Source organism: Lates calcarifer, linkage group LG19, assembly GCF_001640805.2.
Source record: "Lates calcarifer isolate ASB-BC8 linkage group LG19, TLL_Latcal_v3, whole genome shotgun sequence".
Lineage (NCBI taxonomy): Eukaryota > Metazoa > Chordata > Actinopteri > Centropomidae > Lates > Lates calcarifer.
This window is the reverse complement of record NC_066851.1, coordinates 17492695-17508859: the sequence shown is the minus strand read 5'-3', so window position 1 is coordinate 17508859 and position 16165 is coordinate 17492695. Positions and strand designations below refer to the sequence as shown.

The 16165-nt window shown below is 41.8% G+C and overlaps 1 protein-coding gene across 1 annotated transcript in view; it reads right to left on the bottom strand.

Annotated features, from left to right (window-relative positions):
- Positions 1 to 158: 158 nt before the first annotated feature.
- Positions 159 to 16165, bottom strand: part of tnika (TRAF2 and NCK interacting kinase a) — a 57058-nt gene continuing 41051 nt past the window's right edge. The window contains 20 exon segments of the mRNA XM_051078253.1: positions 159 to 2893; positions 3223 to 3362; positions 4326 to 4485; positions 6410 to 6559; positions 6737 to 6837; positions 6967 to 7101; positions 7386 to 7529; positions 7621 to 7681; positions 7683 to 7792; positions 7912 to 8011; positions 8156 to 8305; positions 8463 to 8565; positions 8779 to 8885; positions 9564 to 9632; positions 10720 to 10817; positions 11486 to 11601; positions 11815 to 11921; positions 12758 to 12947; positions 12949 to 13031; positions 13592 to 13756. Coding sequence (XP_050934210.1) covers positions 2810 to 2893; positions 3223 to 3362; positions 4326 to 4485; positions 6410 to 6559; positions 6737 to 6837; positions 6967 to 7101; positions 7386 to 7529; positions 7621 to 7681; positions 7683 to 7792; positions 7912 to 8011; positions 8156 to 8305; positions 8463 to 8565; positions 8779 to 8885; positions 9564 to 9632; positions 10720 to 10817; positions 11486 to 11601; positions 11815 to 11921; positions 12758 to 12947; positions 12949 to 13031; positions 13592 to 13756 — 2373 coding nt within the window. The 3' untranslated portion in view covers positions 159 to 2809.

Genomic DNA, 16165 nt, shown 5'->3' with positions numbered 1-16165 from the left:
TTGCATTTGGACATTAATCTCTCTCTCTCTCTCTCTCTCTCACACACACACACACAAACACACACTGCTGTTAATGATATACGAGGGGCGGGCAAAGTCTGAGGGTCGGCACTGATAGAAATGTGCACACTTGCAAAAAAAACAAAAAAACAACACAATTTCAGAAGCATAATGCTCTAGTTTCATTTATTTCTCTCTTACAGCATCTCTTTTACAAAACAAATAAATCCCAAAACAGGACATTAGTAATGCTCTTTCAAAATAAAGAAAACAAGAAATAAACAGAATAAGGAATACAGTGGTTTTGTCTTTGAAAGGAGAGTTCTCAGTGTAATGACTGTCATCATTTTTCCAATTGGAAGAGTGAATTCCACAATGGACAAACATAGTAATAATGCCCCATTCACACATTAAATCATACAAATAGATGCATGCGTGCACACACAGGGAAGACGGTTGTTTCTTCAGCTCGGCTCTTTATTGCTAAATGTTAGCCTGCTCCCCATAGCAGAGATCAGTGAATCTAACTTACAGCTCCGCAGGAACAGCTACTGCATGGATGTGTAAAAAGTCCTTGAAAATATAACAGAAAGCATTTAATAATTTAACAAGAAAAAACTAAATTTAAATGATCATTACATAACAGGGAAATGAGTCTACTTTTTGTGCCACCTTAAATTTGTTAACCATATTCCAATATACTGCCAAATCTGCAGTATATCCCTTACATTGCTGTCTGACATGGATGAGTATGCATGCAACACATCCACCCCTCAATAGTGTTATAAATTTAATACAATATGTATTAATGATTGCATTAAGGTTTTGTCATACCATATTCAGTGACTCCTTTCAAAGAATAAATCAAATCTTAAAGTTATTAATGAAATCTCCATTAGAAGAGACAAATAACATCAGCAATGTGTTAAAGTTAGATAATAACACACAAACACACACCAAAAAAAGACCAAAAATAAAAAAATGTAAAGTAACTGTATAGGCAATGAAATTATTAATTCAAACATGAGTGATAATCTCTTGGCCTCATTTTAGCTTTGCTTACATCATGCTAGGCACTGTACAAACAGTTAGGAGCCAAAATCAGAAGAGCCAATCAGAGAGGAGCATGATTCAAAAGGACACCACAGCTTTCAATGAAGGAGTGTCTTCACGTGCACACAATATTCGGGGGATAGTAGCTCACATCATGTTGAGGTCGAGTTGGTAAGCTCTTATTATGCATCTTTATTATCTCCTACAGAGACATGGCTACAGTCGTGACAAGCCCGAACATTATTGTGTAAAGTCGAACAGAGCATACTCTGAAAAAAAAAAAAAAATCAACCACTAATATTGCCTATATTTAAATGCATGGTGTTCAGACACACCAACTCATAAACTTCATACTAAGAAGATACTATTATAAATCTGCAAGTAAACGCACTCAATGTTGCTTTGATCGCATTAAGGTAGAACTTCACACACAGAGACAGAATTACTTGACTCTTTTTTTGTGGACACTGAGTTCAATGTCCCATTATGATTCGAACTTGATTTGAATGGGACTTGTTTCAACATTAAGTCAAACACACACACACACACACAATTATGCACGCATTCATACACATGTTAACATACGCTCCTGATTTCAGTCACATGTGCTGTACATTTCATCAAGCTTAAAAGCCTGACTGACTCCAAACTGTTACACAGAGAAAAAAGAAAATAACAGAAATAAACAGAATGAACAGAATGACACTCTCATTGTTCATTTAATATTACAGTATATCTGATGCAGCACCTTCAGAGTTTAAAGAGTGAAAACAAGAGATGAGTGTGATGTGACAGGAGGTGGGAAAGAAGAAGAGAGGAGAGAAAAGACAGAATGGACCAGTGATTTCATTTTAAAGGGACACAGACATCATCTTTGCATACTATTGCAACCCCGCCTCTGACAGCTGAGTCTCACCGCATCTCTATCAGTGAAACGCAATCGAACACTAAATCACAATTCAGTTTACTCGGAGCCCGAAAAAGATGGCGAGAGGAGGAAGCGGAGGAGGAGGAGGTGGAGTGACAGAGGAGAAAAGAAAATCAATCAGGACTGCGTGCTTTCGTGGCCGACACCCAGAGTAGATTTGTCATCCCTCAGCTGTCCTCCCTGCGCTGTCATATTCAGAAGTATACATTTAAATTCATATTAAATCTCATCCGTCTATTCTTCCTCCATCCCTTGAGGTGCGGATCTCTGGGAATGAGCCCACACATGGCAGACAGGAAGGGAGGAAAACGGAGGACATGGGTGTCAAAGGACTGAAAAACTGATGACTAGATCTAACAGGAAGGAGGGAAAGAGCAGGGCTTAAGAAGTGAGGACAAAAGGAAGAAGAAAAGTGATAGGAGGCAGGTGTAAAGTGTATTTCTACAGTTGCTAAACACTTGAATGCACTGGTCCGTTTGGAGAGACGAGACAGACAAAAGGCAAAGAGTTACAGACAGACAGACAGAGAAAGAGGGAATATTTGGAAAGTCAGTGGCACCAGTTTGCCAGTCAGTTGAGTAACCATGGCTTCTGCATGACCCAACATAAACTAGGGTAACATGTCTCTTCATTTAGAACAGGTTTTTGTTGTTTTTCTCTATGGTAACTTTTTTTTCTACACCATTTTTAGTCTCTCCAGTGTTAAAAGAGTTCACTTGTGGCCTCTCAGGCAGTCGGGCTCTTTTTGTGAGATGTGCCGTTGGCCAAGTTGGGGTCGCCGGGCTGGCCGATGGGAGAGTGAGGCAGAGAGGACTGTGGGAGGAGCTATCACCAGTTCATCATAGAGTTTCTGTTGAGGGTCATGAAGAAAACTTGGCTGCTACCTCCCGAACGCACTGATGCAAAGAATACCTAAATAGGGAGAGAGAGAGGAAACATTACGTTTTCAGCTCTCATTTCTTAATATTATCATTTCTCAATCGTTTCCTGTAAATGATACTTCGTGATACTTCATGCAAAAAATCTGCATTTTAAAAACTTGTGTATGTGCACGTCTGTTTAATATCTGTGTCGCCAGGAGCAGTGATGAAATCAACACCACTCTACTCAAGTTGGGATACAACCAAGGACAGAGCAGGTCAAGTCTTTCTCAATATCTATGAGTGAGATTTAATCACTTTTAAGCAATAAAGAAGAATTGCTGTGAATCAAAGAGCGTGTACTCTCCAACTGTGTTTTACCTTGTCGTTCCGCTCACAGAGGAACTTAAGTCTCTGGGCTCTCTTGTGCATAAAGACCCCATCCAGATGACCCGTCTCCACGGAGCGGATCTCTATGGCTTTCTCACCCCAGCCCATAATCTGATTAGAATGGATATAGGCTGGAAAAGAGGAAACATAAGTGAGAATGCAAAAAAAAAAAAAAAAAAAAAAAAAAAATCATATATCATTTGTTTACTTTCATTCAAATTCAAATAGACAACAGACCCAACTTATTACTTTTTGAACAGGTTAATTACTGATGCATTGCTTCTTTTGGAGGCTTTTACAACATCTTGTGATTCTATTATGCAATGTTCCGTTTCATTGTTGGGTAATTCTCTTTGCTCTTTCCCAATTAATCATAAGTCAGAGGTGTGGGTTGACTACAAAGCAGTCCTGTTGAAACCTGATGATGCTTGCTGATATTGCGCTTGAACCTTGCAAATAAGTTCATAGAAAAGGTCTTTATCCACAATTACAGTATTTTAATCAAATTTTCACGCAAAAGTGGCAGATTCCATAACCTTGAGCATCAACACAGACATTGTAGAACGTAGAAGCGCCAGCACTGGTCTAGACAAGAAGTGGCTTTAATAGTGTTATTACCCCTCACAGCCACATGAGGGCAGTGAAATACAAGAAATTAAGTGGTATTTCATGTCAAAACAGCACTCATCATCGTTTTCACCTTCCCCTGTACCTTACTCCCTCACTTTTACTTTTACTTTTACCAATGTTTATCCATTTTTTTTCTCACAAACTTTTACCCTCAATCCCCCCTCAATCTTTTTTCTCACGCCTGCTAAGAAGTTCTGGAGGCCTTCCTGTGGAGGCTGATGTTAGAAAGTGATTTTTGAATGTAATTAAACCTCAAATGAACCCCCATAAGCTCATTTCTCAGATACCTCACAACACTTTTGATTTGCACTGCAGCACACACACGCACAGGCTCTGAAATCTGTACTGCAGTTATTTAAAACTTAAGATTTGGTGATTTTAAATTTTGTCTTTGAACTGAGTATTTCTCTATGATATTTTAATAACTGCTGTTATTAAAAAAATCAATTTAAATCAGAACATACCAACAGAGGTAGGCATCTCTCCCCACTGAAGCACCACGTCCTTAGTGATTCGCCCATAGGTGTTGACATAGACGCCTTCGTCCTCATAACACAGCAGCATCTCCATTCCATCAGTTTTAGGCAGCACCACAATGGCATGGGGCGTCACCTGGCTCTGGATCTAATACAAATGCACACACGCCAACAGTTCAGAGGCTTTAATTAAATCTGTCAAATGTAATTGCGAGCCACATTTGAAAATATTACAGACGTGTTAACATAGGCATTTAATGCAATGGAATTTAGCTGCCAGCCTGCACTCTGTAATCCTCTAAAGAGCAAGTTTGTGAACACTGACAAGTCTGCCAAATATCCAGGGTGTCAGGGCCACAAATGGTTCAAACTTTGGACTGTTACCTGAGAAGCCTTGTTCCATATAATAAGCAAACAGGCAAACTACAGCAGTTTTCTCTGACCTTAATTAACATCAGAAGAGGAGGGAACAAAGACACGCACAGACATAGCTTGATTCTGTGCACTTTACCAAAAGTATAGCCCAGAGACCAACCTCATTTTCTGTGCCAGCAGGCTATCATGAGGTATGACTTAAGACTACACTTCAGCGGCACAACAAGGAGTCATATAAGTACAACAAAGGTAGTTATAAGGTAGTGAAAAAACTCATCTTAACCCCAAAAAAGCTGCAATCACACAAGAACTCTGCAAAATGGTGAGCACTTGCAACACTTCTGTTTCCTCTGACCACATGAAGGAAGTAGTTTACTATAGACACTGTATCAAATATGTAGATGGCAGTGATGTAACTTAACAAAGCCAGTATGAGTACATCATACTGTTATTGGTTGGTGAGAGTTACAGTTTAACTGAAAGGAATGCTAACAATTCTATTAAACATGTGGGTGATGAAATATCTCCTGGTAGTAAATACATCTTTTCAGAGCCACGTGATGTCTGCTGTGGGTAAGATGAATTTATTCGCAGAAACCGATTTCTAGCTAAGTTATCCATTAATGTCTATGCTAATGAACTGCACTGCACATAGGAACATGTAGCACCTCTGTGCATCAGCTATGGGGTTTTACTAAAGATCTACTGATCTAGTCTAAAGGGGTGGATGGCAGGATGTCACCTTTGTCTGTTTGGCACACTGGAAGAGAAGTTGGTAGGGAAGGAGAGAGAGAGGAAGCACGAATGAAAGGTGGAAGCAGGAAGACAATCACCTCAGAGTTCATGAATATTCTTTCATAATAAATGTCCACTGTGTAGTATGAACCATCAAGTTGAACGCACAGCACAACTGCATGTCCTCACATTTGTATTAAGTGGTTTATACTTACTGAAATATTGCCACAAAATCAAGAGTTTGGCTCAACTGCATCTGAACTTATTTCAGTAAAAAGCATGCGATTAGTGAAGCCACCACGGAACAAACTGATCTCCATGTGTGTACCCAAATTTGCATTCAAGCACGCAATAGGAGAAGTACTGACAATCTACCTAGTTTCCATGAGTGACTAAGTGACACACAGTTCTTCATAACTGATTGCATGCTGCCTTGGGAAAAAGAAGTAAGGGAAAAAAGAATACGCTGACTTCTTGGCAGTGATGCTCTCTGGATGACTGTTGTTGCAACAGAAAATTTGGAAGCAGCTACTACTTCCTGATGCTTTGTAATAAGAGAAATTCAGTAATTTGAGCTACATTCTGTTTACTTGATATAGATAGTCTAAGCCCAATGCACCATACTTAGCAAACTACAAACTGGTAAAACTGCCATCAGTCTTTTAACTGCTCTTTAATGTTTTAATCTTTTAACTGTAAATCAATCAATGAGGTAATTTATTAAGAAAAAGTAGTGGCCAAAGCTCATGAGACGGTGTATGAGTCACTGCTGTTCTTGGTGTGGGAGAAGATCAGCTCGGGATACAACAACACTCGGGCATGAAAGAATGAAATAATGCTCCATATGTTGGCTTAAATTCAAATTCATCAGAGCCTTATTCAGTAAACGTGTTTATTGAAGATTAACAAAATATACACATACACACCCATATGTACTAATAGACATAGAGTCCCGCACTTACATGTGAGGGGATGTAGATGTCGTAAGGGTTGCCTGAGTCCACGTCGATGACGTGGAAGCCCACGCTGGAGCCATAGATGACCTTTAACCTCTGACCTTCCTCCACCGTCAGGTCAACCAGCTGTGGACGGTGCTGCAACTCAGTAAATGACTGAAAGACACAGAGGGTGAGAGACATCAGATACATAGAGTTAGAGGATGATGACGAAGTTAAGGAAATAGTGCGGGACATGGAGTGAGAAAGACAAAGTCAGATGGAAATAGACAAAATGATCGATCCAGTCAATGAAAATCTTGTTAGTCAAGTGTCAAGTGCTCACTTCCATACCTTGAAGGCCATGAACTTGTGGTAGGGTTTGGGAGCCCAGGCATAGATTTCCACAGAATTCTTCAGAGCAATCACCAAGAACTTAATCCTCTCATATTTTACTGTTAACATAAATACACAATACAAATGTCACTGCATAAATGCATTCTTCTCATTCTTGGCTATTTAACAATATAACCTCTCAGCTAAAAACCGTCATAACCAAAAAGAACACACACACAAATCCTTACCAACTTTATAATGCACACAGCCCTCCAGCTCCCCAACTGTAATCCAACCCTGCTTCTTTTCTACCTCTGGGTCATTGTGTAATATTCTGTTCCTCAGCCAGGACAAGTAGTAGACACGCAACTTATTCTTCTTCCCTGTGAGAAGAGGAACAGAAGAAGAAAGAGAGATGAGATCAAATTTACAAGAATTAAAAACCACAAAAAATAGAAAGACGTAAACAGCACGCGGTGGCAGATTGTGCAATTGTGACTGACTTAGGTGACTTAGATTTGTACTTTAAAAGGAATGGAAACAGACCTCCAAAAAAATTCTTAAATGTACTTCTTTTACTACACTTAACACATGTTGTCAGGACTTGTAGTATAAGTCTGCACCTGTGTGTTTGTGCATACAGTATGCATATGTGTCTAAGACCTACCAGATATGGTGACTAGCACATTGAGTCCCTCTAGCACATCCATCTGCAGGAAGCGCCGTCTGGTGATCAGGTTATAGACTTTTCCCTGTCCACTTCGGTCGAGCAGCATCAGACCATTCTCTGTCCCCACCAGCAGGTTCACACCTAAACACACACATACACGCAACAGTCAGAGGCACGGAAAGATACAAAGCAAAAAACAAAGATGATATACATTTAGGAGACAAGATCCTACCCCAGAGTGCAGCACACAGGATCTCAGAGTTGAAGCGTTTCTTGTATTTGCGGATCTCAGGGTGTGTCGCTGTGGGGTCTGATATTGGTGGGGTTGACGTTGACCACAGAGATCTTTCTGGCTTCATTTAGTCTGGCCTGCTCCTGCCTCAACAGCTCATTTGCAAACATGGCTAAGGAACCCCAGAAGAAGAGAAAGATGGCAAAAGAGAGGAAAAATTTGTGATTTTATGTTTTCTGAACCAACAGGTGCTTGTAAAATGTGACCAAAGTTTCTGTAGGTTTTGCTTACCTGCTGCTGAGTTCTCATTGTCATTTTCACTTGGGGATGTTTGATAGACACGTGGATCAACAAATGGGGTAAAGGACGCTTTGGACCCACCCACGCCAAACTGCAAGACACAAAACAGTGTGAGAAAAGACTGTGTATTGTGTTAGTGTACTGTCTTAATTTAACATCACAGCTCTATATCTTGGAAAGGGTGTTAATGTGCATGTGGTCGTGTGTGTGTGTGTGTTATGTTTGTGTGTCTGACCTCTGCCATGTCGCCCAGTTCCTGCAGGGCTGTGGTGGGTGTGGCTGAGGGAGAGTTGCTCTGCTGTACGAGGTCAGGGAGGTTACCATGGTTACTGTGATTCCCGAACCCGTTACTCTCGGTGTGACTGCCTCTCCTCCTCTCTTCCGCCTGGGAAACAGAATGAGAAAATGGGAATGAGAAATGTTTTCACAGTTTGTTTCATTATTTTCTCTCTAAATCCATGTGGCTTGTCTGTAAGTGTGTGTGTGTGTGTGTGAGAGAGAGAGAGAGAGAGAGCTTGTGTGTGTGTGTGCACATTCATCACCTCTCTCATCACTAGAGTGCCGTCCTTGGAGCTATTATAGGCATCTCCCAGAGAGTCCTCTGTCAGCCCTCCATACGACTCACCACTGCTCTGCACCGCTGGCCTGCAGCGCACACACACAGAAGAAAACACACACACACAAACCCGATCGTTTACAAAGCAGTTCTGCCAAAACTGTACTGACAAGATACTGGCATGGTGCATATTCCAAAGAAATGCATATCTCTACACAAATAAACACTGACAGGTCCAGCTTGAAAAAACACAGAGCGAGAGAGAGAGAAGGAGAGAAATAAAAACAGAGAAGACAACATACATGATGCGGGGAATGTCACTGACAGCCACAGTCCCATCATGCCCCACTGTCTCCCCGTCCTCGTCGCTGCTCTCGGATTCCTCACTAGAGGACGAGTAGTCTGTCACCTTTATCATAAGACAAGAACAAAAATTAACTTGGTCATAAACCCTCTGAGGAACAACACTGTGATAAGTTATGTTATGTTTGTATTCAAAGTCCCTTTCAAACTCATTTGGACTCTTTACATTTCTACAATCTCAATGCTTTGACAGTGGAATTATTCAAATTAAAGGCATCCTGTGGTTGTTTTTGACCACTAATAGCTCCATGGAGCAATGTTCTCACCAGTAGGTACCTGATCTGTTTGTGTTGTGCACATACATGGGAAATGCAATTCACATTTCTGATGCTGGTTTCATGTGGCAGTAAAGCATCAAGTACGTCATAATGCACTAGTATGGGGAAGAAGAAGGCTGCAAGCTAGTACATGTGGATATAAACAATCCATGGTTTATAATCTTCCAAAAATCTCCTTTACACATGTTTTATGAGGATGGAAATGCATTCAACACATTCGTTAGACTTCAAGGATACAAACAATGTATTTTGGTGAGTGACAATAAATGTGAATAAAACTGCTGTTTAAAGAAAACACATTAGATCGCATGTTGTGGATTGCACTGAGAGTGGTTTTGAAATAGTTTTTAAATATGTTTTAACATGTATTTACCTTTACTATTATTCTCAGGTAAATATACCTACGGTATCTGCTCACACTAATCATTTTTAAAATGCCATCATACCTTGACTGGAGGTCTGCTGCCCTCCTCTACCCTTAGTTCTCTGAGTTCTTTAGCCAATGCACTTAGGTCCTATAAAAAGGTACAAAGGAAAGGAGAAAGAAGCAAAGTCAGTTCTGTATCATCAGAAACCAAGAGGCTGAATCACATACAAGGACAAGGGGAGCAGAGCGGAGTAGCATCATGACAAGAGGACAACTGATTTGTTGTCACACAAACATTCGGGCCTGTAAACATAGGTCTCCTGGAACAAGAGTGTTTATCTGAGACCAGTTTTTCTCAGCTTTAGCAACACTAATATTTTGTGACATGAAGAGTGGTCTCAGATGAGCACTTTTAGTCACCTACAAGCAAATACTAAGTTTATGAACACAAGTCATAAGTAGAAACGAGAAATACAGATAGTCAGGCTTGATGTACTACTGGAGTGCAGCATCAAACTGCACCTCTACCAATCATTCCCATGCCAACTGGCCCGTGGTTCCTCTCTACCCCTCCCTCCCCATTAAACCCAGCCGAAGGATCAGACCAAATCATGCAGACGGGGGTGGGGGTTGGGGGGTGGAGAGGAGGACCGTCATACACGGTGGGCTTACCAGCTCCTCCTGACCAGTAACCGTGACAACAGAGAAACAGGAGAACAGATTTAGAGACTGTTCAGGTGCTTAGCAGTTCAGGTTACACTCGCCCATGCGCGCACACACACAGGCGCGCGCACACACAACACAAGCATGCATACACGCAAAACCCGCACAAGCACGCATCCACATACGCTCTCTCAGGTATGTGTGTAGAAGCACACATGCACTGCCATCGCCATCACACCCTGATATTTCCAAGTTAAAGGAAACAAACGTTGTCTTCTTATGAGAGCAACTAACTCCACCATGCCAGGGTAAAAAGAGGGGCTCTGAAGATCGAGGCAAAAGGAAAACTGGGATCAAAAAAAAAGGGGACTCGAGTGTCACTAACCTCATCTATGGCTTTCTTATAGCTCTGAAGAATGAAAGGAGAAAGACAGAGAGGCAGAGAAAGAAAGAAGGCAAGACAGAACCAGATGAATAGCAGAGAAAAAGAGAAGAGACCTGTAGAAGATTCCCAGGGAGGAGATTGACATGATAGAAAGTGAATGCGTGTGTGTCTGTGTTGTGTGACTCACTGCAGGTCTGCTGGGTCTGGCTGATTCACGGCCTTCCTCCTGTTTGGACTTCGCCTCCTGATTGGCTCCTGGAGGGGATCCTTCCTGCTTGGTTTGACCTATCAGAACGAAAAAGTAATTACACATTTCATCATAAAGACCAAAAAAAAAAAAGGTGATTAAAAAATTTCAGTCAATCTACATGTGTTCATTGGAGAACTGGTGCTTTCTGGTTGAAATCATGTTGCCATCCATCAGATATTTTTACAGCTATTTTGTATTTTTCTTACCCTATCTTGATACTGTCTGTCTCATCTTTTACATTTTGGGCATATTTACTGTCAACCCCACTACAAAAATGGTAATAACACCCAACAAATGAAAGAATGCAGATCCTACCATGCTTCTACCTCTCTTTATGCCATGTGTTTGTCAGAGGGAGATCCATGCATATCTTATATATCCCTCTGGCCTGGTGTTTGACACATCCCTCTACGCCTCTCTCTATCTCCCTCTCTCATTTCCTCTCCTCTATCTCTCTGGAGGCTGAGAGCAACAGGGCACATCAGACGGGTTGATCAGAGCAGAACTGCGACTGACAATGTCCCACTGATAGCCTCTGAAACACGCCGAAGCCATGTCAGCGTACGTGGATGTTTTTGCGTGGTTTGTCTGTATGTGCGCAAAAGCATGTATACACACTGGTTTTTAATTGTTTCCATGCAAGGGTAAAGGTGTATTTGCCAGCTTAGGTGTATTAAGACATTGTGAGTGTGTGTGTCTGTACCTCTCCTCTCGGCTGAGCCTCCCTGAGATGAAGGGGAGGAGGAAGATGACGAGTTGGAGGAGGTTCTTTGCAGCATGGCGTCTAGAGAGAGCTCTGACCGCCGCAGGTCTGGGTTACTGTGAAAGGATGAAAATGTTTTCACTCATTTCTCAGTTCTTTAAAATAATATATTACAAAAACATCCATATAAAACAGATGTGGATTTGCAAAAAAGATTTTATACACTGATAGAATAACCTCTATCAAACCAGAAAGAGAAGTGGCTTGAAGGATGATTAAGACTTCAGATGTTTAGTTTTAGGTGAACAGTAAGCTAATATGAGCTTCACCTGGCCCGTATGAGCTGAGAACCTGTGCGAGGGCCCAGACCCACTCCTCCATTAGGGGAGTTCTTCCTGACCAGGGCTGGGGAGATAGAAGTGGTCCTCTGTGGCACCTGGATAAGTACAAATACATACAGATAGAAGGTCAACATTTCTGATACAGCTTGGCAGTTGGTGTGGTAAAACACAAAGATTGACACATTTAATTATGGGTGGTGGTGCTCTAAATACTCCACAATTAAGCTATTTTAAGTGGCTTGTAATAATACATATATCCTGGTTAACAATGCCAACAAAGTTGGCAAAACACAAAGACTGACACATTATGGGCGTTGGTGCTCTAAATACTTTGCTGTTAAACAATGTTCGCTGGCTCTTAAGTGATACACCTGTCCTTGTTAATAATGCCAACATAGTTTAATAAAAAAATAAGTCATGGCGTGGCAACTTAAGCATTTCACATCATGTTAGCTTTACGAAGTCAACAGGTTAAGCCTGACAGCATTTACTAAATTCTGCAGAAGCTGATTAAAGCCCTGCAAAGCTGAGCCTTCTCACTGTAATTTCACCATCATTTGGTTACCTCACTGGACTGGAGGGGATAACATTCTGTGATAAGTGATGCATAACAGTTTCGGTCAATTTTAACCAAACAAATGCGAAAAATTAGACCCAAACAAATCATTGCTGGAATGTGATTATGAGCATTTAAATGATGAGACTTGAGCATGTTTTTATAACTGATGTAGAGACATAGGATGTAAATGCACACTACAGAAGATAACAACATGTTTAAATGTATAGAAAAGATTTATAACTAATGATGAATACATATTTCACAGTGTATACAAAGTGTGTATACACTGTGTATACAAAATATAACAATATATTTGGTTAATTTTTGGTAAAACACTACAGAAGTCCTCTTTTCTTATCGTGATCCTCTGACCTTTGGTGGAATATCCTCCTCTCTCAGCCACGCAGTCCTGTCCCGATCCCTGTCTCTGTCCCGTTCCCGTTCCCGATCCCGTTCCTCCCTGCCAGTGATGCGCAGAGGGGGTCCGGGGGTGTCAGAGGTGGGGTCTGAGTTCTGCCGGGGCATCTCAGGCCTGGGGGACCCCACACTGACACCCTCACTCAGCACTGAGCCCTGTTTGGTCCTGCAGAGACTGGGAGCCAGACATGGAGCTGGAGTGGGTCTTCACTGGAACCAGGTGAGCCATCTGAAGGGCCGAGACAAAGGGGAAGAGGACCACATGAGGGGAACGGGTTGGTGGATTGGAGGTGGTTGAGCATGGTGGAGATAGAGATAAGGGTGTATGGGGAAAGGTGATTTAAAGGAGGGAAAGAAAGATGGAACAGAAAAAAATTGAAGTAGAAAGAGAGAACCAGGCAGTTGGGGAAAGAAGGTAGAGATGGAGACAGCAACAGATGAGGAAGGGAGGGAGAGAAAAGAAGGCAAGATAGAAGAATAGAGGAAGAAAGTAGGAGTTTTATGAGATAAATGCAAAGGTAAAAATTGGAGAGTTGTAAGGAAGGGAAGGAATGGCAGAAAACGGATTAAGATGAAGAAAAAAGATAAAAAAAGAAAAGTTAGAAAGGAGGGATAAAAAAAATAAGAGAAGAGAGATTGACTATGATGATATGGAGGTATGAACTTTATATGGAAAGGCACAAGGAAATTTGTGATTGTTTGTTTGGAAATACCAGTCACTAGGAAACACACCAAACATCCACATGCCTCCTTTTTTATGCACACACACACACACACACGCACACACACCTGTGGTTCGATGGATCGGTGGATGGGTGGGGTGCGGGCGGGCTGCATGCCCCCACTGCTGAAGGACTCGGAGCGGGGAGGGAGGGAGGGGTCGGAGATGCGGTTGGACACTTTGTGCTGCAGCGCTGGGGAGCTCTGTCTGTTCAGCTTAGATCGCTCCTCCACCTGAGACAGGTCACATACCACTGTCATTCACAGCCCAGCACTCAGCACAACCAATCACCATGCGTGACCCACTGTGGGTATCACCAATCTCCCCCCACACACACATGCATCCCCACAAGCCACCTGACCATCTTAACATCACTCAGCTTTATGGAAGAACAACCAGAATGACTCAATGTCTGATTGAATGCTGATGACTGCATAAGGAATTTGTGAGTGCACTTTCTATCATCTGTGAACCTGTCTTTATATTTATTAATTTGCCATATGCTTTTGTCCAAAGCCAAGAAAACGTGCCTAAATACTCAATGTTCCACCTGACACAAGTGTTGTAAGGCTTGTAGGTGCAAGAACTACCAGATAAATACAGAATGACTAATGTTAATGCTATTGAGAATGATAATACTGCCTGAGAAGTTCCATGGAAGTCTTGTTTTTTGTTGTTGTCGTCTGTTGTAACGGCCTCTTTGAAGGGTTACATAACAGAGACAAGCCTAGAGTTCCACAGAAACACACAAGAGTATCTCACAGCTGGCAACAGGCTGCCAACATGTCAATGCGTCATTCAATGTTTTGGCTAGAATGGGCTCTTTGTCTGCCACTACCTGTCATCAGATTCTCATCTTCTATGTATAGCTGAGGAGTAGGAATGTCTGATGGCTTTGGGGAAAAGTGAAGAATTACCTCTAATTTCCTTTAGCAGACACCACATTCAAAACCAAAATCATGGATTTGAGTACATGCAAAGGTAGTGTGTGCACACACACAAAACCATGTTTGACTGTTGTGTACATAAGTGTTTCCACCAACTTTTGGGAATGTGCATGTGCGTCAATACCAAAGGCGCACTGAATAGCTGTGTGTGAGGAAAGCAAAAAGCTCCTCTTGCTGGTGTAATCAGATTATCAGATTATCTGATGTGCAGTGAGAGGAGAGTGCTCTCAACTGCCCAAATCTCAAATCTAAACAGTCCGTGGAGGGTTGAGTCATGGCTCAGCAGAGCATAGTGTCAATAGCACCCAGGTAAATATGTGTATGCAATGACAGCTATCCCCTTTGGAGGCTTTCTGTAATTCCATACAAACTCATAATCTAGTAGGATTATTCAAGATCATGACTTGGGTCAGGACAACTATGCCGTACTGTGTCATTCCTCAAATCATTGTTAGCTACCCGCTGGGGAGTCAATTACAATGAGGCAATTAAAATCCATCTACTGCGGGAGAAAAGTTCCCAAATATTCTGTTAGTTGTTCACATGGGAAGAACAAAGTACAAAGAACCGATGGAAAAGAAACACTTGGTGATGCAGGAGAAGTACTGCTGTGATCGAAGTGGAGTTTGATCTGTGGAGGCAGTACACGATCAAGGTTAGCATAAACATCAACTGACCTACAAGAGATAGAGAGATTACTATTAGAAGATCCCTTTACAGAAGAAAAACCTTTTGGGTAGTGCTACTAAAACCTTATTTTGCCTACCACCCAAAAGCTCTTTCTACTATGTCAGAGATTCTAGGAGAGAAAAACAGAGCATTGGAGGAAGTTAATTATGACCACAGCTGCATCTATGCAAAGAGAGGAAACAGAAAAATATGAGGAAGGAGAGCTGATGGAGCACAAAGGCGTCCACTGAGGATCCAGGTTTTGTTAGAAGGACCCCACCACCACTTGGCCAGCACCCATCACCAAGCCGGGATTTGATTAACTGGTTGACTAACCTAAAAGGAAGTTGGTGTGGGTGGGTTTCCCCGATGACACAGACACCAATGCGCCTAGAAGTGGGCTTTTCATGGTGCATAATGGAGCAAGGGGTAACATGGGTGACAAGGGGGCTGGCAGGGTGTGGGGTTGAGACAGGGCTGTGGTTAACTAAGCTACCTATGAATCAGAGAGCTATTACATGGTTCCTGGATATTGGCATCTCCCCTCTGGATTTCAGTCCCAGTAGATAAAATTTTTAGTTTAAAGATAAATGTAGATAGATTTACAATGTACACTGTGTGTGTGTGTGTGTGTGTGTGTGTGTGTGTGTGTGTGTGTATGTGTTATATATATGCAATATGTATGGTCTTGTACTTTGATTAATTTCAGTGTGAAGGTGTTTCTGAAAAGATATAGTTGTGATATATGTTGATATAGTAGTTGCTTATAGTATAGTAGTTGTGATGGTTAGGGCTTAGAGAAAGCCTTATTTCAATCACAACTATAAATACAAATTCTGTGTGTGTGTGTGTGTGTGTGTGTGTGTCTGTGTTCTTATATACATTTGCTTTGGAGAAGGGTCTAGCACTCTGTTCCCACAGATCTGATGCAGATCTGGGTCTGGGATCCAGAGGGAGAGCTGTATGGGGAGCAGTGAGGAGTAGAGAGAGGCGAGATGAGGAGGGGACTGGAGGGCGGGTTGGGCA